The sequence below is a fragment of the Cariama cristata genome, unplaced genomic scaffold, assembly GCF_000690535.1.
Source record: "Cariama cristata isolate BGI_N322 unplaced genomic scaffold, ASM69053v1 scaffold41593, whole genome shotgun sequence".
NCBI classification, from domain to species: Eukaryota; Metazoa; Chordata; class Aves; order Cariamiformes; family Cariamidae; genus Cariama; species Cariama cristata.
The window spans coordinates 1,625-24,871 of record NW_009609764.1 but is presented as its reverse complement, the minus strand read 5'-3'; the positions used below and the strand labels follow the sequence as shown (position 1 = coordinate 24,871).

Genomic DNA, 23,247 nt, shown 5'->3' with positions numbered 1-23,247 from the left:
CCCATCCCTGTTGTCCGGCTCAGAGGACTGGCTGCCCTGAGAATAACTGGTCTGGCTATTAAAGACTGAGGCAAAGAAGACATTAAGTACCTCCACCTTTTCCTTATCCTTGCTGGCAATCTTGTGATGAATGCAGGTTTCCTGGCCTTGATTAACCTTCTTGCTGGATTACACAGTAATTTGATCATGCTGAGGCTGATCTGTTTTATACTTTGCTTTTTGTTCAAATGGCAAGAACAATCTAAAGTAAGAAATGCACTTCAAGCTTGTAGTTATCAGAATATCTCCTTCAGCTCCTGATAACCGGCACAGAGCAGTTCAACCAAAAGCCGAAGAAAGGGATACAGTTTCTTCAAGAGAAGAATCTTCTTGCCACCCCCATTGACAACAATGAGGTGGCCAGGTGGCTACGGGACAATCCTCGCCTGGACAAAAAGATGATTGGGGAATTTGTGAGTGACCGTAAGAACATAGACTTGCTGGAAAGCTTTGTTGGGTGAGTATCTTTCTTGTATCTCTTTAATCAGAAAGGGGTGAAAGTTAAGAGTGCAGTGATTAAAAAAAAGCAGTAGAACAGTAGTTCCTGGAGGCATTGGATTTGTATCGCTTGGTTCTCTGTGTACCAGCATGCCTTAATTCTATGCATCTCTTGCATGTGGTAACACCTTAGATACATATAATAGTATGATACTTGAGCTCCTTTCAGTACTGTCAGTCACTGTGAGGACTGGAGAGATGATTATATACATAATCACCTGTAGGATTGCTGACTGTTTTGTTTTTTGCTTGTTCATGGTATATTTCTTCTCTCTTCACCCTCCCCTCTTTACTGTCTGTTCGGTATGAAATCTGCTATTCTGATGCTGAAACAAACAAGATTGTAGTCAGTAAGTTTCTCCTACCTTTTCTGTCCTGTTTGAGTTTCTCATTACATTTCATTCTTCTTGCAGGACTTTCAGCTTCCAAGGTTTAAGGCTGGATGAAGCTTTACGACTTTATCTAGAGGCCTTCAGATTACCGGGAGAGGCACCCGTAATCCAGAGACTGTTGGAAGCCTTCACAGAACATTGGAGGGTGTGTACTTGGTGGGCAGAAAGTTCAAAACTGCATTCTTTCTTGTGCATCTGATTGCCATGATGGACATGTTGGATCAAACTGCCTGTATAAGCTTACTGTGCCCTGCAGGCAGCAGGTGTTGTTTTGTAGGAGATGGCAGTAACACATAGATTTCCGGGGTACTTTTTGGAAGCTGGAGCCACAACCTGGGGTTTTTGTTTGTCCCAGAAATGATTTGGTACCGTGGATAGGAAAAAGGCTGTCTTGGGTCACTGGTATCGCTGTTCCTGTAGGACTAATTTGTGCCTACATTTACCTTTCAGAAATCAAATGGGTCCCCGTTTGCTAATAGTGATGCCTGCTTTGCCCTGGCCTATGCAGTTATTATGCTGAACACTGACCAGCACAACCATAATGTCCGTAAGCAGAACGTCCCAATGACTCTGGAGGTGGGTGTTAGCAGTGTAGGCACCTGTCTTCTCTGGTTTTGATAGCAATATAGTACCTATTTTTATCTCAGTGTCATGCTCTTTTTTTCCCTGGCATTCATCACTCATGTACACAATAAGCTGGTGTGCAGGACTAAAGTTGAGTACAGTTCAAGAGGGGAGCTGTGAGCAAGGGGCAGTCTGAAGTAATATGAGCTTAACAGACAACTTGACAAACTTGGCAAGAGGCTTGTGTGTGTATGAGCAAACTGTATCCTAAGACATGGTAAGAATGAGGAGATTGTTGAACCGCTGTGGGCTTCTAGAGAGTTGAAGTCCTGTGAGTGTCAGTGCAGTGGTACAGACTGTCATTCTGATGTCCAGCCTCAGCTAAGCATGTGTTATGTTGTGTGTCTGTTCTTCCCTTGTCAGCAGAGACAGGGGTTGCTGCATACTACTGCTGCTAAGAATAGCATTTAGTCTTTGAACTTCAAGGCTACATGTGAAGAATGCAGGAAAATCTCCTTCTGGTCCCATGAAAAACAAGTGGAATACTGATCCTAGGAAGCAGTTAAAGCTGGAGGTATTAGGAATTAACGTTGTAACTTTTTTTCAGGAGTTTCGGAAAAATCTGAAAGGTGTGAATGGAGGCAAAGACTTTGAACAGGACATACTGGAAGACATGTACCATGCCATCAAGTAAGAATCAACCTATCATCTCCTTGTATGCAGAGAGCAAACTAGAGTTGTTTGGTCTCTGAGACCTCTGGAGAGTACGGAGACTCACCGATCATGTGTCTGTTTGCCTTAGACCAACTTCCATCTCCATATGGGGCTGTGATAACAAGCCTGTCACAGTGATTGCACTGGATTTGTGTCTTTGAATTCTTGCCATGGTATTTGAATCCACAGAGGTTAAACTAACGTTAAAAAATACGTTACTTCTATCAACATGCAAAAGAAGGGCTGAGCAAGACCAGCATATGTGAAATGCTGTATTTAAGAAGGCTCTGTTCTCCAGACCAGGCCTTTAGACTTCTTTAGAACTTTTTATGTAGTGCTAGAGATAGTATCTCGTCCCCAGGACAGCACTGGTGCCCTGACATGTCCAGATCTCAGTTTCATATGTTCTGCTTTTGTGCTCTACGTATGAAGAGGCTGCTGTCTGCACCAGTCTCTTCTGCCACCCCTGAAGCTCTTGGCACACTGAGGAGAATTCCTGGTGGCTGAGGCCCTTTTGTGCACAGACTAGCTCTGGGCAGGGAGCTTTAATAATAGCTCAGAAATCTAGTCTATCAGTAAATCCAGGCCTAGCCAATTTGAAGGTGAGAGGATTACATCTCTGAGGAGACAGGATGCAACTCTTGACTCTCAGCTGGTTTCAATCTGCAATGGCAGGCAGTGGCTTCAGCTGGAAGCAGAGCAGCATGATTATGTTGACCCTCCCTTTTGAGCCTTCTCTGGGAAGGTGGGGATGCTGCCTGTACTGAATATCTAGAAATTCTTCAAGAGGTAGCTCTAAATTTCAAAGGGAGCGCTAGTTTTGATTGGCCTCTCTCCCCTGAGGGTGTTCTTAATGTTCTGATTACTACCCATAGAATATCCTCATATCTTTCCGTTATCTAGTGCCTCTGTCCCAGTCTGTTCCCCTTTATCCTCGCTTCATCAGATACTTCAGCTTTTTACATATGTTCTGTGGCTGAAACAATCGGTATATCATTTCAGTATTGCTCCATCTCAGAAAGATTGCCCCAGTGTCATAGTTGAAATTGTTTTCTTTGTATTATTGCAGGGGGGGCGGGCCCGGAAATCAGACTGTAATCTGTACAGAGTACTGCATGATCTCTTCAGGATCTCAGCATTTCACTTTTGAGCCCTATTTAATTTCCTGAGGCTTTCCAAGTAAACTCATTCACTTGCTTCTGGTAATAGTAATCAAACATGGGTTCTTAGAAAAAGTACACCATTGCCTGCAAACATATTTTCTTATATAATCTCAGTAGTGATTGTTCTTGTGAAAATATGCAGGCACACAAAACGGAGAAGAGCTTATTTCTTATGCATAAATCAAGAGGGTTTTTTATAGTTGTTGTTAGCACGTGAAAATTGCTTCTTTGGCAATTGAAGCATATTATTTTTTGGTTGTTGCAGAAAGACCTCTACTTTTCAGATTGGCTGCAATCTACTATTCTTAGTAGATTTGAGACTCTTGTTCAATTAGTTGGTCATTTGCAGAGGGCTGTCTCTTTTGCAATGTTACCGAAGTCTAGGGAGTATGTATTTAGGCTTGATATATTTTAACCTAGGATTGCAAGTACTACTTGGTATTAATCATAATTGCTTTATTATTATATAGCTTTAATCCAGTTAGAGTATGGAGCTGTGGTACTTTGGTTATGAATCACCCATCATACATTTGGTTTCTTGTTTTATCTTTAGATTTGTACTACTTGGTTTTCTGATACTTTATTTTGGCATAATATGAATATTTGCATTATTCTTATACAAAGGTACTCATGACTACTATTGACTGCAGTGGTATAACAATTTAATGGTGTGTTTTGGTTTTTTTTTTTTTATCTGGGAGTAATGGGATATGCAGAGCACTCAAAGAGGGAGAGAGTTGGGATGGAGGGGGTGAAGTTATGCCAATGTGCTGTCCAAAATTTCCCATCATTTAACTGCAGTATGTGTTTCATTTTGCACTTGTAGTGTTAGGTAGCTGCTTCTTCAATACTATCCTTACACAGTTGCTGCTGAGAGCCACCAGACTTGATATCCAGGATATCAAAGAGGGGCAAAGGAAGCAGGCAGGCCTAGGAAAATAGAATGTTTCAGGAGGTGGCAAAATCACTCCAGAGTAGGTATTGCTTAGCTTTGAGACCATTTAATGAAAGGCACTGTGTAAATGTTAGGTTTGGCTCAGAATGAAAAATTCAACCTTTCTGCCTTCCTCCCTTTTAGAAATGATGAGATAGTGATGCCAGAAGAACAGACGGGCCTGGTGAAGGAAAACTATATCTGGAATGTCCTGCTACATCGTGGTGCCACTGACGAGGGAATATTTCTCCACGTGCCTCCTGGAAGCTACGACCATGATCTCTTCACCATGACATGGGGACCAACCATTGCAGCACTTTCTTATGTCTTTGACAAGAGCTTGGAAGAAACAATCATCCAGAAGGCTATCTCCGGTTTCAGGTAACTCTTGCATTCATGAAGACCCAGAAGAGTTAAAGTGTGGCCATTGTCTCCTGTTACCTGCTAGAGACATCACAGTGAACATCAACTGTTCCTTTTCCTAGCAGTTGAAAAGCACTTTATTGTGACCTACGGTCCTCTAGTTTTGTTCTGTTATTTGTATTGATTCATCACATCTTGGCCTCTCTTGGTTGCTGCTCACTGTTTGGCTTGACTGCTGTGTTGTAATAAATCGAAGTGCCTGGGGTATGTATTTTTAAACTCCAACCTGGTTACATTTAAAAGACCTACTGACATAGCCATGCTGCTTAGAAGTGAGGAGAAAAAGTCACTCAACTTGCACAGTGATGCTGGCAAAATCCCTGTATATGAACAAAACCTCTCGTGTGTGAGGCCATAGCTGTGTCTGAATGGGATGGGGGATTTTTTTTTTTTTTTTCCTTCTTTCCCAGATGGCCAGTATTCAAAAAACTTGCTATCTGTGAGAAACTGTGTTGGAACGATCTTTGGTGATGCTTAGATTCAGACCAAATGATGCCTTAAACATAGTTTTAAAGCTCTGTTAGTATACTGCTGTAGCTGTGATCTCTTGGAAACTAGACCTTCAACACTACCACCAATCTCGGCAACTCTCTCTTATGTCAAGACAGGAAATTAGGTATATTGGCTCAGGTGCAAATGGTCTCTGTTTAGACTCATTTTTTGAAAGCGATCCTTGCATCAGCACAGACAAATATCAAGATCTATGGATGAGGATTGAGATTGAGGGATAATAATAGACTTCTGTACATCAGCATTCATTATGAGTGGGTGGAGAGGAAGGTCTAAAATGTCAACAGAGAGACTCTCTGACTTGCTGTCCTGTAGACAGACTTGTCTGTGCTGAGTTATTACATTATTTTCTGTTTCCTTCTTTCCCCAGGAAATGTGCAATGATTTCTGCTCACTATGGCCTTAGTGATGTGTTTGACAATCTCATAATTTCTCTCTGCAAGTTTACAGCCCTCAGCAGCGAGGTAAGTTTGCAAGGAGGGGAAAGAAGCATGGCTTTTAGTACATCGGACCTCTCTTCCTCTGTTAACCAGTAATATCTGCCCATTTTAGTTATCACAGTATCTGTAGGTATCTATCAGCCCCTGCCCAGAGTTTTCCAGAGGATGCAATGATAAGTGTGTAGTGAAGTAGGACTTTGTAGGACACATTCAAATACACAAATTTCCTTCTCCTCGCTCACACTCACAAGTGGCAGTTTGTGCAGAGCAGAATGCTATGATGTAGAAGTGTTTATTCCACCTACTTGATCTTGGGAGACGTAGATCTCCCTGTGATCAAGAGAGTGAACATCCATGATCCTAAGCAAGTTTATCCATTTCAGCTATTGAATATTTAGTTATAGAGCTTATGTGGTGCCAAGAGGGACTATTTTGTGAGCTGTTCTTCCAAAGCGTAGGGGCTGTGCGTCCACCCAGCATGAAGGGATTAGAAAAACAAATGTTTTGAATTGTCAGTTGGTGTGTGGAGTCTGGTAATAAAATTGGCTGTTAGCCCCACTTTTGGCAAACCCTAAAGATTGTTTCCGTGGATTGTACTGTGAGAATAAATTCAAGGTACAGTGGTTGGTGTAAGCTTTTTTTGCCCAAATCTGTTTGTGTGTTACAGCATCAACCTGTTTTTCCCCAAGGTGTTTGATAGACAGTGTGTGGCAGACCATGCTTTGTGCTAAGGAGAAGATGACAGCAACTCCTTTAAAGGGTCAGAACTTGCAAAGAATCTCACAGCGTTGCTTGGAGAACGAGTGCAAGACCCACACTGAGGAGAAAAGACTTGCCACACATACAAAAAAGGGAAACAAGATCATTCAAGGCATTGGAGTAAAAAGGCTAAGACAGATGATTTTTTTTTCTTTCTTTTTTTCTTTTTTTTAAATCCCTGGAAGGGATAGCAGAAAGGGAACAGTCCTGCAAATTAATCCAGTTCATGGAATTGGGCTGCGGGGAAATAGAATTGTTTGAACAGGGTGTTTTGTATCGCATGCATTCTGGCATTGGTAGCAGTGAAAAAGTACCAAGTTGACCATTAAAAGACAAAGATATCCCGAGCTGTGGGGTTGTTTTAGGTTCCCTCTTCCTCCACAGCTTGCAACATTAAAGTTGAAATACTTGATCCTCTCCAGGCATACCAGACCTTGAGACTACCGATAGATAACACAAGCAGAGGAATGTCTGCCATGAAACAACTGTTTGACACAGATTTACGCAGTAAAAGCAACTAGACTAAGCCCTCCGAGGCACCAGCTATTGCCAGCTGCGTCCCATCTAGTTGTGAGACTGAAACCCGGAGCAGTCCGAGGTCTGTGTAAATTAAGCAAGCATGTCTTTTGGTGGTGACATAGAATCAGGGACTTCTGGATTTGAAGAAGGCTGTGAGTTCTTATCTTTGGCCAGATTCCAAGTACACCAATTACTTTCTACTGTCCTAAATTCCTGTAAGGCTTGGAGACAGTAGTGGAATATGTCAACTGAACAAATATTTGAGAGACAGTCTGGTGGAAGGGGAGAAGGAGGAGCTGTGTTTTCAGGGACTGAGGAGACAAAACAAAGAGCAACCCTTTGAAAGAAGGGAAGAACACCAAAGTGCCACTTAGCTGCTAGTCACTTTCCAGGTCAGATTATCCTGGTGATCAGGCATCCTCTCCAAGCACTGCATTTGCTATGCATGGCCACTTTGGTTGAAAGAAGAGGAATGGAAAGGAACATGGAGGGGGATTAAGTGATTTAAGAAGAGCAAGTGCCCCACTTCTTGATCCACAGTTAAGACTCATACTGACTTAGTGTATAAGTAGTAGCAAAACTGCTCTGTGTTTTAATTTGGTGGCTGTGACTCGTTGCCACAGTGTGAAACCAGGCATATTGCTGTTCGCACTCTGAGACTTCAGTGGTGTATGCATTCATGTGGTTTCCCCATAGCAACAATGGAAAAACCAAATTGGTTGTCATGTTTCTGCCAGACTTCCAGATTGGCACTTCTAATGGAGTTCACCTCTAGATCAAAAGCCCGTTTTGATAATAGTTTTGCCAGCAGTCTGGCTGAAGCAAGAGCTAGTTTTTCTGAACTTTAGGTCTGACATTGGAAGAGCCACATTTTCAATCCATCTTATCTCCTGCCTTTTCTCCCCTTTTTTGATGAAGGAGTAACTATGGGTTTTGTCCACAGAAGCAAGAGAATGGCAAAGCCCATCTCTTGTCAAAAGGAACATTGCAATGAGCTTAAGTAACTGTAGAAACATGGAGCATGTTACGTGTCTGATACTAGCTCACATGGTTGCTGGGGTTTTTTTCTTGTTTTGGCAGAGTATATTTCGTTGGTTTTGACGACTTAGCACACTTTTTGTGTTTTGAAAAGCTGTGAGTGCGTTGAACAGATTATGAGGAACTGTGATCCAGCAATTATTGGCAGAGATTGCATATCTGGGTTCATCACTCTTACTTTGAGTCTTGCTGTTAAGTAGTGGTAGGAGTAGCTTTGCAACTCAGTAATGCTTTTGACCATAGCTTCCCTCTCTAACGGTAGAGCGGAGTAATTGCTGCTTCCGAAGGACATGTGGTACTTTTTGTAGAAGGCTTTGATCCTAGAATGAGTTCTCATAGCAGAATACATTAGTGTTAGTGAGTTTTCAGCAAGCAAGCACTTTCAAAAGGTTCTATATTGTTGTTGTTCTTGGAGAGCTTATGTCTAGGTGGTTCAGTGATTCAGCTTGTATCAGGTAAGCCATCTTGTCCTTGTTTTTGTGCAAAGGGAATATGAGCTGCAGAGTTATCCAAGCATCGTACACAGAATTGTGGTCTTTCCCATAACCAGTTCTGAACAGTCTGCCCTAATTTGTCTTGAAAAGAAAACATCTCTTGCTGACTGATTGCCACCCCCTCTTCTTTCCTGCAGTCTATTGAGAACCTGCCCACTGTTTTTGGAAGTAATCCCAAGGCCCATATTGCAGCAAAGACTGTGTTTCACTTGGCCCACCGCCATGGTGACATTCTGCGGGAGGGCTGGAAAAACATCATGGAGGCCATGCTACAGCTTTTCCGAGCAGAGCTGCTGCCCAAGGCCATGGTGGAGGTAATAATAGCCAGCCCAGGGGTAATTGAAGAGTAGGGGAGTGGGAAGCTGGCTTTTCATAGAACCAGTTCAAAGAGGAAGAGAGCGCTCTTGCAAAGGGCTGGCTTTGGTAAAGTGTGTACAGAGCTAGAAATCCTGCAAAGGGTGTAGTGTTTGAGTTATGTGCAGGCTCCAACTTCTTTCATAGGGTTTCACTTTTTTCTCATTTTATGTTTTGTTGGATTTGAGAAATTCCAGCATTCATTTTACTTGAACAGATTTTGAATGTTGTGCAGAAGAGGGACATGCTTATAGGCACGAAGTATTAGAGCGCAGCATTGGTATTGCCAGATGGGGGTGACACTTAAGGGGTGAGGGGGTGAAGAGCTGGGGTTGACTGCATACGCATTGGCAGTTAGGTGTACTGTTTCATCACTAAGTGAAAAATTACTAGGTTGGGGAGGAAGGCGACAAAGATGTAGACAATTGATCATATACATGTTCTGGTCTGTCTTCCAGGTCGAAGACTTTGTGGACCCTAATGGCAAAATCTATCTGCAACGTGAGGAGACACCATCTAACCGGTGAGTGGCATAGATGGCCTAAGCAGTCCTTTTTGTATCAAAGCTGGAAAATAATATGATTTCTTGTTTTCTCATTGATGCTGGTGTCTTCTGATTTGCAGTGGTGAATCTACAGTGTTGAGTTTTGTTAGCTGGCTCACTCTCAGTGGGACAGAGCAATCTGGTATGAGAGGGCCATCTACAGAAACACAGGAGGCAAAGCGAACGGCTCTGGAATGCATAAAGGTAACATAAAGGCTGTAAAAGAACCTGCTTTTGTTTGTGGTGACATTACTATGTGGATAACAGGCAACAGAAGCATAAATAATGCATGCTTCTAGGCAGTATTGCAGTTCCAGAGGACTTGGCAATTGTAAGAAACTACAGAGGAGCTATCTGCATTGATAGCTAAGAGGTCTTATGTGCTGCTATGCACAAATGTAGTAACACATGAAAACAGGAACGATTCCCCACAAGAGGCCGGGATCTACCCTTGGCATCACAGGCCTATAACTGAAGACAAATTAATAAATTCTCAAATGACTAATCTTCTCCAAAATGCTGTTAAAGCCTGTGGTGCCAACAAAATCTGAACCTGGGGTTTGAGCAGTGTGTAGACAGAGGAGTTACCTGTTGAAATCTGTCTAGCACAGATCAGGTCTGTTAAAGGTAATTGATGTTAAAGGAATGAACTAGCTGGTGGGAGTTTTCCTCCAGGTAATTGTGTTAAAGCTGCTATCTGTATCCCTCCTGGGAATGCCTTCCCCATCCCCTCGATGCACAGTCCTCTTTTCTGTCTTTTGCAGCAATGTGATCCTGAGAAGTTGATCACAGAAAGCAAATTCCTCCAACTTGAATCCCTCCAGGAGCTCATGAAGGTGAGAGAGATATTGGGCAAGGGATTGGACTGGTGACAGAACAAGTACACTATGCATGGTCATGGATATATGCTGTGTACTTGCTTAGCTCCTCTGTCCCCAGAGGAGGTCTTGGACCTATTTGGGATATGAAACCAGTCATTAGTTGAGCTGTTACAGTAACTTCTGTGCTGGCAGCCTCAATTGCTTTAGTAGTAGAAGACATTAAATTGCGGAATGCATTCTAAAAGCCTTGAGGAGATCACAGTAAGTGTTTGAAAATATGTGCAGCTCTGTGTAGGAGCTTAAGGTTATGCTTTTTCATCTGTTCTGGTGTGCTGTGTGCCTAATGAGAACATTCTAAAATGCCACCTTAGAGGCAAGAGCCGTACAGAAATATTTCACTGTGTGCCCCTAGGTAGTGTGGTACCTGGCTGCTGTGGGAGACGTAATAAGGCCAGATTCACTAGCCTTTGAGCTAGAGAAGCTTACCTCCCTGGGGGAGGATAGTTACTTACCTGGTTCTGGTAGTGGCTTCTCAGGCTAGTGTGGAGTCTGAGACCACTCCAGGGTGTGGAACGAATCTGGCTGCTGCTCACCATTTCCAAAAGCAAATAGTGCAGTGCGACCCTTGCAGGGATGCTGTGTTGGCTGGGGCAGTGTGTGTTGCCTGATTCCATGGCTCTGTAAAGTGCAAGTGCCTTTCCCTTCAGGCTGCTGTAATTGCAATTCACTGGCTTCATCAGTAGGGCACATGACACTATGGAGACTTGTACTAAAACAAAGGAAAGGTTTATTTATCAAGGCTTGCTGCAGAGGTTCGGAAGAATAGGTATTGAGTTTCAAAATAAAGATGATAAGTGAAAGAACAGTACTTAGAACAGCTAAAGCAGAACTTGCTGTTTGGATCACGCAAAGACCACTATGTTGCTGGCCCACATGGAGAAGTAGTGACTCAGGCTTTTTGTGTGCCATCTCAGTTGTGGGGGAACATTTTTCTCTTACCCCTATTATGTCAGCAATTCTCCCTTCATATGCAAGCTGATGGCTTGAGAGGAATAGTTCCAGTATTTGTAGTCATTCCTAGGTGTGTCAGCCTTTTCTGTGCTTCACGTATTCTTAGCAAGAAGCTGCTGGCTTTCAGAATTCCTCTCCACCTGAGACTTCATGAGAGTTTAACATCTTTTAAGTTCCTACTGCATCTTGCATAATAAAAAAAAATATTATTTTCCGTATATTTAGCTTGACCTCTATCCAATGCATTTTTGATAGACTGTGTGTGACCTCCGCAGACAGTGGACTGCAGTTTTGCCCAGACTCAAAGCATTCTGTTGGTCCTCACTTGCTGGTCCCCCAGTTTTGGGGGCTTGTGATTCACAAACATTTCCTGGCTTTTCTAGGCTCTAATCTCTGTGACTCCTGATGAGGATACATATGATGAAGAGGATGCTGCTTTCTGCTTGGAGATGCTTCTGAGGATTGTGCTAGAGAATAGGTATGACCTTGAAATACATGCAGATTCACTGTAAATGTCCCTGCTTTACTGCAGCTGCTGCCTGGGTCCAGGGAATGAGTTCCTTATGTACTTGATTTGCCAGCTGAAGCAGCATGTGACTGTAATTCCAGGGCTTAGCAATTCCACTCTTGCATGTGCAAACAGAGGGGCTATTCGCCTGTGAATTACTGCTTGATATCTTGAGATTTGGAGAATATAAACTAAACTCTGGAGGCAGAATTCTCCCACCTGATTGCTTTGCAAGTAATGAAGTAAATAAGAAATTTGATGGCTTTGTTGTTTCTATGTGTCTGTTCTTTCTTATATCTCCCAGCTGGAGTTTTTCATTGAAATGAAGAAATACTGGATTGTCTGGTGTTCTGGGAGAGGTAGCTGGATCCTGCTTGTCTCATTTCCTTTCATTGTACCCTTTCCCTCCTTCTTGTTGTGGCTAGGGACCGTGTGACCTGTGTCTGGCAAACTGTCCGAGACCACCTTTATCATCTCTGTGTCCATGCGATGGAGTTCTGTTTCTTGGTGGAGAGGGCAGTGGTGGGACTGCTGAGGCTGGCCATTCGACTCCTTCGTCGGGAAGAAATCAGTGCACAGGTAAGGGATTTTTGAAAGTCAGTTACTGGGGTTTTGTGGCTACACCTGGCAACACAGGAAAACAATTGCTGTTGGATGGACCCACATTGAACCTGTCTGTGCTGCAGGTAACAACAAAGAGCTGTTTTAAGTAGCTCTAAATAAATGAAGGGGGACTTTGCTGGAGAATGGAGTGTACATAATAGAGTCTGTTATTCTTGTCTCCTTCTCTGGCCAGGTTCTCCTCTCATTACGTATCCTGCTCATGATGAAGCCAAATGTGCTGTCCAGAGTTAGCCATGAGGTTGCCTATGGCCTCCATGAACTCCTGAAGACCAACGCTGCCAACATTCACTCCGGGGATGACTGGTACACGCTCTTCACCCTCCTGGAGTGTATTGGGTCTGGGGTGAAGCCACCTGCAGCCCTGCAGGTTACAGCAAGGGCAGATAACGATACAGGTAAGACAGGCCAGCTTTTGCTAGGAAATCTGATGCCTGCCTGTTAGATAAGCAGCTGCTTCCTCAGGCTTTTCAATTAGCAAAGGGGACTGCAAGAAAACAAAGCTGATATTAAACTACATTAGCAAGATTAAAGACCAGCACCTGCTGTTCACTCCTATCCCATGGTCTGTCCCTGTCTCTACTCTGCCATCTCTTCCTACTCAGTGAGCAGCAGTCCAGGTGCTAGTCCCTCAGGGAGCAGTGGGAGGAAAACTGATATCAGTTGTAGCAGCTGTAGAAGGTCTTTGCTCTAGCCAAGGAGCATTTTCTGCTGGTTGTGGTCTGGTGCCTTGGGTGATACAGCCTTAATCTCTCATTTGGGTGTGTGATGTAAACCCAGCTGTTGTTCCTGTCATACTTGCTTCTTTTCTGGGACTGGCTCCTTTCTGTCCCCATTTTAAGGTTCTTGTAAAGGGAGTTACTCTTTAAAATTCTATTTCCAAGTCCATTTGGGTTCAGAGTGCCTGAACCATTCCCACAAGACTGTCCTGCTGTTTTGCACTTCTCTTGACCGTTTTAGAAAGACAGTCTCTTCAGCAAACTGTTTCTGTTTCACTATATCTAGTTGGCAATGTATTTGAGGCTGACAGCTTCAGACTTTTAAAGCAAACAGTAAGAAAAGACTTTTCCAGAAGCTTTCATTTTCCTCTTTGGTTTTCTAGAACTTCCTTGCTAGGTCCTGATGCTTTGTGCTAGTCAGATGGGAGAAACGTGTTTCTGCAAAAGCCCTATGGCCTTTGCCTTCTGGGCGAATGCTGGGTTGTCTTCTCCCATCTTTTTTTCTTTTTTCCGCCCCCCCCCCCCCCTTCTGTCTGCTGATTGAGCAAACTATTTGACTGTGGCACCTTGCACATCAGAACATTAGTTCCCTTTACCTCCTTCTGAAAATGTTTGGTGCACTGTGTTCACAGTAAGTCTGTCTGTCTGCTGGTGAGTTTCTAGATAAAGTTGAATAATGGAGAGAATGAATTTTTGCTTCTAAATATCATTGTATCAGTAGCTTAAATTTGGCCCTTGCAAAGATTTTTGCTTGGGACATGTGGAATTTAAGGTTATCCTTAAAGGTCAAGGAAGGTAGATCTGACAGATGTGGTACATGCTAAGGTAGATTACCGTTCATGAGAAAGACTTTACTAGTATTAGTGTGGAGCTGAGTGACCCTAGAGGCCCTACGTGTGTCATGTCATTCCATGTTGTGCCTTTGGAGTTGTCTTGGCTGCACCTAGCACCTCCAGTGGTTCTTACAGTGTGTGGTACATCTGATTCTTCCCCCAGGGTCAAAGCATTGTATTTCCTACCCTTTTTAAATGCACCATTAGGCTGACAAGTGACATAGCAGAGAATGGAAAGCCCCTTCCCTATGAAGGGGAAAGCTAAACATACCTACAGAGGAGAAACAGTGTCAAAGATCTGTTTTTCTTGCTGTCTTCTGTACATGCTCCTGTCATAGTTGTTCTTCTCACAGGAGAAGAAGCCGAGCCCGCTGGCGGTTCCTAGCTAATGCTGATCTGACTAATCTGGATTGCTTCTCTCTTATCCACAGCTACTCTTCCAAGTTCTTGATTTGGCTTTGACCTAAAACCCATGCCTTTTGTTTTGAAGGTGCTCAGTCAGACAGCGAGGTCTCCTCCTTCTACCATCCAAGTGACATGAGCCTGGACCGTGGCTATACCTCTGATTCAGAGGTGTACACAGACCATGGGAAGCCAGGCAAGATGCATCGCTCGGTGACAGATGTGGATGTCATGTCTGGTGGTGTGTAGCCAATAGGCTTCTGGAGCCTGAAGACTACTCCTAGCATGGTTCTGGGCAGAGGATGTGGTAGGGAGAGAAAGAATAAGACAGTAGAAAAGAGAGCCAAGATGAGCTGACAATGTAAAGGGAGGCTGGGGAGGAGATGCAGATGGGGAGGAGAAAACTTGGAGGCAAATGAGGAAGAAAGGGACATGGATCCTACAGAAACATTATCTGTTGACTTCAGAAGAAAGGCCCTTACAGCCTGTGCATGAGGTGCTGCTTGATATGCTACCCTCTCCTGCTACCTTTTTGCTGTGCCTTGCAGGTGGGGAAAGATGACATTGACACCTCCAGATCCACTGCTGGGCTCAGCAGGCTGGGGCCATCTCCTCTTGTCAACCAGTACAGCCTGACTGTGGGGCTGGATTTGGGCCCACATGACACAAAGTCTCTCATGAAGTGCGTAGAGTCCCTGTCCTTCATCGTGCGAGATGCTGCCCACGTTACACCTGAGAACTTTGAGCTCTGTGTCAAAACCATCCGCATCTTTGTGGAGGCGAGCTTGAATGGGGGTAAGATGGCCCTTGGTTTGACAATCAAGTTGGGCTTGGGGTGGCCAGTCAGCAAGAAGTGTGAAGTATACTCTTAGGAATGAGTCCCCAACCCTCAGAAAATGGTCTGCTGTGAGAGAAGTGTCCTGGCTCCTGCTCGCAGCCTTATTCCTCTCTCCAAGGTGGAGCAGAGGTCTGGAGCTGATGTGGAGGTAGCAGAATCAATAGCTATTGCTGAAGGCTGTTCCTGAGGGGTGCTGGGTACCTCTTCAAGCGGGTAGTTGTAATTTCACAGCACAGGGCCCTCCACTGGGGATATCAAAAGGTGGCTGCTGTGTGTGTTGAAAGGCAGAAAACTTTGTGGTGGAGTGTGTATATGGTATCTTTCTGCCTTTCACATTCTAGGCTACAAGTCCCAGGAGAAGAGAGGGAAGAGCCACAGGTATGACAGCAAATCTAGTCGGTTAAAAAAGAAGCCAAAGGAGAGCTCCACACGGCGATCACGGGTCTTGAGCCAGCACCAGGCACACACACACAGTGATGAGGATGAGGATGAGAGCATCCCTGCCAGCTACCACACTGTGTCTTTACAGGTTAGTCAGGACGTAAGTACAGCAAGGATTTCCTCCTCTCGTTTCCCATACTCGGGGCCTTGCTAGGAAGTCACTGGGCTTTTTCATGGGACAAGGAGGGGCTGCATCCTGGGTTAGTGGACACTGGAAGGCAGAGGGTAGCTCTGGTGGCAGTGTGTGGTTCTGCAGTGAAAGAGGAAGACTGCAATTTGGACAGGCAGAAGCAGAATAGCAGTGGAGAGAGAAGTCTGAAAAGCGAGGAGGGTGGGGTCTGGAGCTGTGAGTCACTGTAGTAGGTAGGATGGATGTGGATCAAGGGCATTTGGAGGCATGAGGTTCATGTAGGATTAGTGGGGAGTCTGACAGGGCATCTGAGCTTGTGGAGAGGGAAAAGCCCTGTGGGCAGAGGCACTGGGATTTTAAGTGTAGAGAACTGGGATGAGGGAGTCATTTCTCTCTCCAGCTGGTACTTCAAAGATGTGAAGGCACAGGCCTGCTGACTGCCAGGCTGTTGGGCCTCAGGTCAGCAGTAGAGTGACTAGAATGCTATCATTTGCCCATACAGAGCTGTTCTGAGGGAGCTTTGTTTGTGCTTCATGCTTTTTTGTTTGTTTGTTTTTAAAAATGTTGCAGAGATTTGTCCCTCAACAGCATAGCTGAATCACTGGGTTTCTGCCTCTGCCTGGGAGAGTCAGTGCTCTGGCCAGGAAAGGCTCCATTCCTTCTGGCAGGATTGGGATGCTGTTCCTCGAAGATGGGATTGATATGGCTACTGAACTGACAAATCTTTCTGAAGATGCCTAGCACTTGGCCGCTTAGGAAGGGCACAGACAGCAGGGCCTGACACCATCTCCATGGCTACACATGGTTATGTACATAGAGGAAGCAGGCTTGAACAGCTGTTAGCCTTTTAGCATTGGTTTGGGAAAGAGCAAAGACCAGAGTTGCTTCAAAAATTTAAGTCCTTTGTGTTGCTTAATGTGATGCTTGGATGCTTGACTTGCAGCTCCTGGACCTCATGCACACCTTGCACACCCGAGCAGCCACCATCTACAGCTCCTGGGCAGAGGAGCAACGCCATCTAGAGACAGCAGAGCGGAAAATCGAAGCAGATTCCCGAACACTGTGGTCCAACTGCTGGTGTCCTTTGCTACAGGGTAAAGCCATCCCCTTGTGATGAGAGTGAGCAGAGACACTTCTAAAATAATAGCAGCACTCAGGAAAGCTGAGGAGCCAAGAACTAACTGCAGAAAGCAGGCAGAGGTTGTTTTTAGGGTCTGCTGTAATTGAAAAAGAACTTAGATCAAATCCGGAAAGCATGAGTTAGCTGCCAGCTTGCTTCTGAACCTGACAGTAGATTCCCAGTCTGTGGCCTGGAACAAGTATAATCTTTTTTTTTTTCCCTTTTTTTTTAATTTCCTTTTTTTTTTCTTTTTTTTTAAACCCAGAGAGTGTTTGATCTTCATTAGACTTTTACCTTAGACTGGGGAAGTAGGGATGTGACACTTTGCCTGTGGGCTTTGCCCTGAATCCCTCTCTTGCAGGTATTGCCTGGCTGTGCTGTGATGCGCGACGCCCAGTACGGATGCAGGCACTCACTTACTTGCAGCGAGCCCTCCTAGTACATGACCTGCAAGCCCTGGATGCCCTGGAATGGGAGTCCTGCTTCAACAAGGTAACCTCCTGGCTGGGCTGGGCACATAGGCAGGACAGCATTGTCATGAAGAGCAAAGCTGTGTGCAGGAGTGGTGTAATGGTGTGCTACTTCAGCACGATCTTCTTGAGCAGTTTATTACCACAACAGACAAGGCATTCCTTACTCTGATCCTGTGAAAAGTTCCTCTCTGCTTGGGATTCTGACAGAGCCTCTTGGAGTATTGAAACAAATCTGCTCATTTCCACTTCCCATTGCTTCTCCCATGCTCTCTGCCTAGAAGCCACCAGTCCCAAAAGCCAGCTCCTTCCTGTAAGACTGTCTATGCAAACCTCATCAGTCATTTTTCAGCTCTGAAATATCAGTGTGTCTGATCTAACAGGTGCTGTTCCCTCTGCTAACCAAGCTACTTGAGAACATCAGCCCAGCTGACATTGGTGGGATGGAAGAAACTAGGATGAGAGCCTCAACACTACTCTCCAAGGTGAGCATGCTTCTGCCACCTGAAAGCTCAGGGGAAACCATTTGCCTTAAGAAAACCAGACTGTTTGCTGATTAGCTTCTCAGCATCTCTGATCTGGAGAGGTATCAATTTGCTAGTTTGACTGTCTTCAGTGCTGGGCTTCTCCACCACCTTCTGCTGTTGGGACATGCCTTCTTTCCAGAACTGTCTCGATGATCCTGGCCTTCAGAAAAGTTGTCAGGAAGGAGTTTGTGACTTTATGAAGGGTGGAGAGAAAAGTATTTCACCCAACATTAGTGGAAGACAGTCTTTTCTAGTGCTGAAATGACAAATGTCACAAGCTGATAGTACTGACCTAAGGCAGAGAGTCTGGAAGGGCTGGAGGAAGACGTGATGATGCAGACTTGGCTTCACGCAAAGGAGACAAGATCCACTCCTCTACATATGCAGCTCAGAAGAGTGGAGGCCTCTGGCATCCTCAGGCTGGGCCTATGCATGCTCCTAGCCTGCCACAAGGAGGGGGAATTCCAGATTTGCAAGATTGGCTTGTCAAGCAATGAGCAGCAGCCCTGATACTATTTGTTGACAGTAGTTGTGGATTGTTTGTTTTTTTTTTTCCTAGGTATTCCTACAGCATCTCTCCCCACTGCTCTCACTGACCACTTTTGCTGCCCTGTGGCTGACAATCCTGGACTTCATGGACAAATACATGCATGCTGGCTCCAGTGACTTACTGGTAAGGTGCTGAAAGTGATGCTGCAGTGCTTTGAACAACCATTCATTGGTTTGAACCTTCTAAACTTGAAAGGTGTTTCGTTTTAACCTTTTAAACCTTCCAAAACCATTTTGTTCCATGGTCTCTCCCCTTGGCCTCTGTTTCCAAGGCAGCCCGTCCACTGTTTTGAGCTTTTGTTCATGACTATATGTCCATTTTCTGTGTCTTGAGGAGTGTCTCTGATTACAGCTGGAGGCCATCCCAGAGTCTCTGAAGAACATGCTGCTTGTAATGGACACGGCTGGGATATTCCACAGTGCTGACTCACGGACGGGATACTCAGATCTCTGGGAGATCACCTGGGAGCGGATTGACTGTTTCTTACCTAGGCTGCGGGATGAGCTCTTCAAACAGTCAGTCATCCAAGGTACAAGGGGCTAAGAAACCTTAAGAAAACAGGTCTTGGACCCAGTGCTTGCACCTTATCCAGTTCCTAGCTGCCATAGTACCTGGATGCTGATGAAACAATAGTTGCAAGAGGCTGTGGGAGCTTGGCACAAGGAGGGCAAATTGAGGGTGGGCAAAAGGAGTGAGCAAACTGCTGTGTGGATTCACTGCTTGTTTTGTTTTCCTAGATCCTGTCCCCAGCATACCAATGGAGCAGCAGCACCAGAAATCAATAGTGTCTGCCCTGCCCCCTTCTTCTGCTGGGGATGTGAGACCAGCCACCCACCTGGCTCCTTTGGAGAAGCCCTGTGAACTGGGTGCCAGTGGTGAGTCCTGTTTTCTTCTTTCTGGAATCATCTTCCCAGCACGGTGGCATGGATCTGCTTTTCCTTGGTTTAGCATGATCTACAGTGACCAGGCCTCTGGTGTTGTAGAACTGTTGTGCTTCCAAATGGATAGGTTGTGGCCTTCTTGCTGAGCTTATTGGGGTGGGCAGAGGTTGGGGCAAAATGCCTGTGATTGGCACCTGCTCCCCAGGGCCTCATATGAAGGTATGTGAAAGGGGCAAGTCTGAAAAGGCCCCTGAGTTGATCTTCAGTCTGCTTAGCTTTGAGCTGAAAGGTGACTTTGTCAGGGCCTGTGTAAGGATGTATTTTGTCTCTTCTTTTTTCCAGAGTCCGAGAGAGCCACTGTACCTGCCTCACCCACCATCAGCACCTCTGTCTCTCCTTTCCCAGCATCAGCTCCAACAAAGACAAGCCCCGTTACAGACGTACCTCCTACAACAGCACAGCCACCACTCATCTTGCAGCCTCTTGCCTCTCCCTTGCAGGTTGGGGTGCCACCTATGACTCTTCCAATCATTCTCAACCCAGCCCTAATTGAAGCCACCTCTCCTGTTCCTCTCTTAGCTGGTCCACGGCCCACTGACCCCATGACAACCTCTGAAGTCAATTAGTTTGAAGGTGTCTGAGAACTGTCTGCTGAGGAAGCTCTGTGGGTGGAGGATGCTGGCCAAATGTTCTCTGGTAGCGGGCATGTTTGTTTTAGAAGATGATGCTAACCTGAGCAGAAGGGCTGCTGCCACAATCCCCCTGGAGCACATCACATTCTGCTCCCTTCTTGTGGCAACCACCTAGAAATCTGCCTAGAAATCCCCCTTTTCTTGGAGGAGTGCCCAGTTCCACTGTCCTATTTCCTTCCTGCCTTCACAATCTCAGGGACCAGGCAACACCCACACCCAGCAGCCTGGGACCAAGCTGCCACCAGTTCATCTGGTGAAGAGGGAAAAGTCTTTGATGTCACACCAAAGAGGGGCTGCAGTACAGGACTGCCTCTCAGATTATTCAGTCCAGTCCCTGGACAATTCCCCAGCCATTCCCTAGCTTTCGTGCCCGTGCTTCTGCTCACACTGCTTTGTTTGGGCTCTGGGCATGCCTGGGTTCAGGAGGTTGAGAATTTTGTGTAGAAATGTGGATTGGTTACAGTGCAGCTCCCAGCTTGCTACATAGGGCTTCTTGTGTGCTGTAGCCACACGCTTTCCTTCTGCAACATGGATGGCAGCAATCCCCATGCCAGATACAGAGTAGGCAGCAGGGGAGTCTGGTGGGGGCAGCGCTGCTTTCCTCCCTTCTGTAAATGTAACCAGGCTTTCTGGTTGGAGAGAGCAAATTCAGAAGGCTTTGCCTAGTTGAGCAGGTGAGAAGGAAATGCAGAGTCCCTTGAGCTGAGAGCAGAGCACTGTGGCCATGTCTCAAACAGCACTTGGGGACCCACTCCCCCGGGGTGCACAGCAGTGCTGTGTTGACCACCACTCGCTACACTGGTCTCTTGGTGTCCAGCCCCATTCCTTAGAACATCCTCTTCAGCTAGAGAAGATGTGGGGATCTGTGGCACTTGACACCCAGCAAATCTGCTGTGCTTTCTCTTTGAAGCTTTGCAGAGATTGCACCCTTCTGCATCTTCTAGTTGTTGGGAGCCCACCTCCTACTCCACCTAGAACACCCCTGCAGCTGAGGACCTGTAGTCACACTTCTGCTTCTGCCTTGCAGCAAGGATGTCCTACTCTTCCACTCGCTCATGCCCAGAGCAGAGCTGGCTGCCTCGCAAGCGCTGCATCTCCGTTCTTCCTCCTCTCTCAATTAGCTGGCTAAATTATCAATAATATCAATCTCGGAAATCCCACTGGTGACTGGGAGGGGCATGGGTGGAACTCCAACCAGTGTATACTGTACTGAGGAACCTACGGTTGGGGTGGGAGTACAACCAGTGTACATATAGAGCAAATGGCTACAAATCCAATGGACTTTTTACAGTGTAATAAATACATCCTGTAAATGAATGCTCCGGTGTTGTGTCCCTTTTCTGTTGTAGTTCTGCAGCTCAGAGCTTTGGGAAGAGTGGAGTGTAGTTGTCAAGGTGCTGTGCCCTCCTGCTAGCCCCTTGGCTCCATATACCAGGATCCTCCCAACAGAGTGCTCTGTCTGTGGGGAGCATGGAGAGACTTGTCCTAAGAAATGGTCAGCTCATGTGGGGGCTGCAGTGGAGGATGCCCATCAAAGGGCTACGCAGAAATGGTTCCCATCATGGACAAAGCAGAGCTATAACAGCTAGATTGCTCTTGCTTCTGGCAACAGTTCAGTGTCAGCTGTAAAATTTCTGGTGTTATGCCGGTGTGTGCTCATGCACTGCCAGGACTGAGGGTGGAGACCCGGGCTGAGGAGCAGGTGTCCTGTGGCACCATGGCCCACAGCCAGAACACAGACCTTGGTGACAACCTGGCTGACTTGGGAGAAAGGAGCATTTTCTGTCTGATGAGGAAGAAAGCCTCATTTCCACTGACAGGATTCAGACTTGGAGAGGGCATGAGAGATCCTGGGCTGTTCCAGAGCTAATGCTTGCCATAGATACAGACAACCACACACACTTCCCTCCTGATATTTTCTATTTTATCTTGTGCCAAGATCCACACAGTGCCACAGTGTCCTTAGAGCTGTGTGAGGCACCAATACCTTCTCTATCACAAGGATTCCAAGAGACTCCTACGGGCTTGATAAGGGGTTTACAAACTTGGAGTTTGTTTGAATTGCATGAGCAAAGGTCTAAATATTGTGTAATGGAAGAGTAATGTGCATACTAGGAAAGTCCTGTTAATAAATCCTGGTTCCCTTACCCCGTTTCCACCATTCCTGGAATATTTTCACTGCTGCAGCCTTCTCTTCCTCACCCTCCACTGCTTCCAGATTGTGTCCTTCCAGCCCTTAAATGTTTTCATTCATGTATTTGAATCCTTGCACTGCCCATGGCCCTTCTGTATCCAACCCACCTCACCGTCTTCTGTTTCCGAGCCTTCACCTCTATTTACAGCTCTGTTTTTCTGAGCTGTCTCCAAAATGCTCGCTGCAACCTTTAGCTGATTAACACTTTGTAAACCATTGCTCAATTGTCAAGTGCCTTGATGTCAGCACTACTGCCCTCTGATTCCTGGATGGTCCTTTGACTTCTTGGAGTGGTGTCAGCTAATGGCAAAACTCAGTTTTTCCCAGTGCCTTCAGACAGTTGTTTGGGGGATCCAATGTTTTAAACTGTGTTTGCAAACCCTGTTTCAACTGAGAGCATTACATCTTAATTCAGACAATTGTGGTGCAAAGCAAAAGCCACCCGAGGAAACTGCAGGAAGCGGGACTGGAATGGAAAGAATGTCGACTGGAAAGACAGACAGAATTGCACTTTAAACAGTTTTCACTAGACTGTAAATAGGAATGGACTGGAAAAACAGAAAAAAAATTCTTTGAACAGTGTTTGGATTTTGCAATAACGACGTTTTATGTATTACAGAGAAAAAATAACAGGGGAAGTGTTTGAACAGAAAAGAGATCAGAATCAGCTGACAGGTAGCATGTACTGTGATACATATTTTTATCAGTAAGTCTCTTGAACTCCATTTGTAATTTAAATTACATAAAAGACAGTCATACTACCAGCGGCTGTTGGTGAGGAGCGGTGTTCACAATGCTAGCCTGCTGGTTTGTCCCCGCATATACTTTTTCTAGTCTTGGACTTCTTTCCCATTTTTACGGGTCTGACTCACTGTTTTCCAGAGGACGCTGGACAGACGTCACTGCAGTTGGGATTTACTTACCTCTTCTGTTCTCAAGGAATTGCACCACTGAAACAGAATAGGAGTAAGTACTGGGATTTAGCGTGTGGCAGTAGGATGCGTTACTGTGGAGCTGGTGTTTTCCTCACTGGTGTGAAGCTTCCTAGTGGGAGAAAGCCCTATGGAAAGATAAGCCCTGGCTGTAAAACATAAATTGGTACTG

General features: G+C 45.4%; 1 protein-coding gene across 1 annotated transcript; it reads left to right on the top strand.

Moving 5' to 3' along the window:
- Window positions 1–293: 293 nt before the first annotated feature.
- Window positions 294–20,264, top strand: GBF1 (golgi brefeldin A resistant guanine nucleotide exchange factor 1; the record flags this gene model as incomplete). The annotated part of the gene is made up of 23 exons (XM_009697619.1): window positions 294–496; window positions 951–1,074; window positions 1,380–1,505; window positions 2,101–2,183; window positions 4,449–4,685; window positions 5,608–5,701; window positions 8,625–8,801; window positions 9,300–9,364; window positions 9,466–9,589; window positions 10,150–10,221; window positions 11,601–11,695; window positions 12,151–12,304; window positions 12,522–12,744; window positions 14,389–14,543; window positions 14,849–15,095; window positions 15,480–15,679; window positions 16,653–16,803; window positions 17,191–17,321; window positions 17,683–17,784; window positions 18,386–18,499; window positions 18,728–18,905; window positions 19,114–19,251; window positions 19,600–20,264. Coding segments are annotated over 23 exons (3,477 nt in total), but the record flags the coding sequence as incomplete, so codon positions are not given.
- Window positions 20,265–23,247: the final 2,983 nt, after the last annotated feature.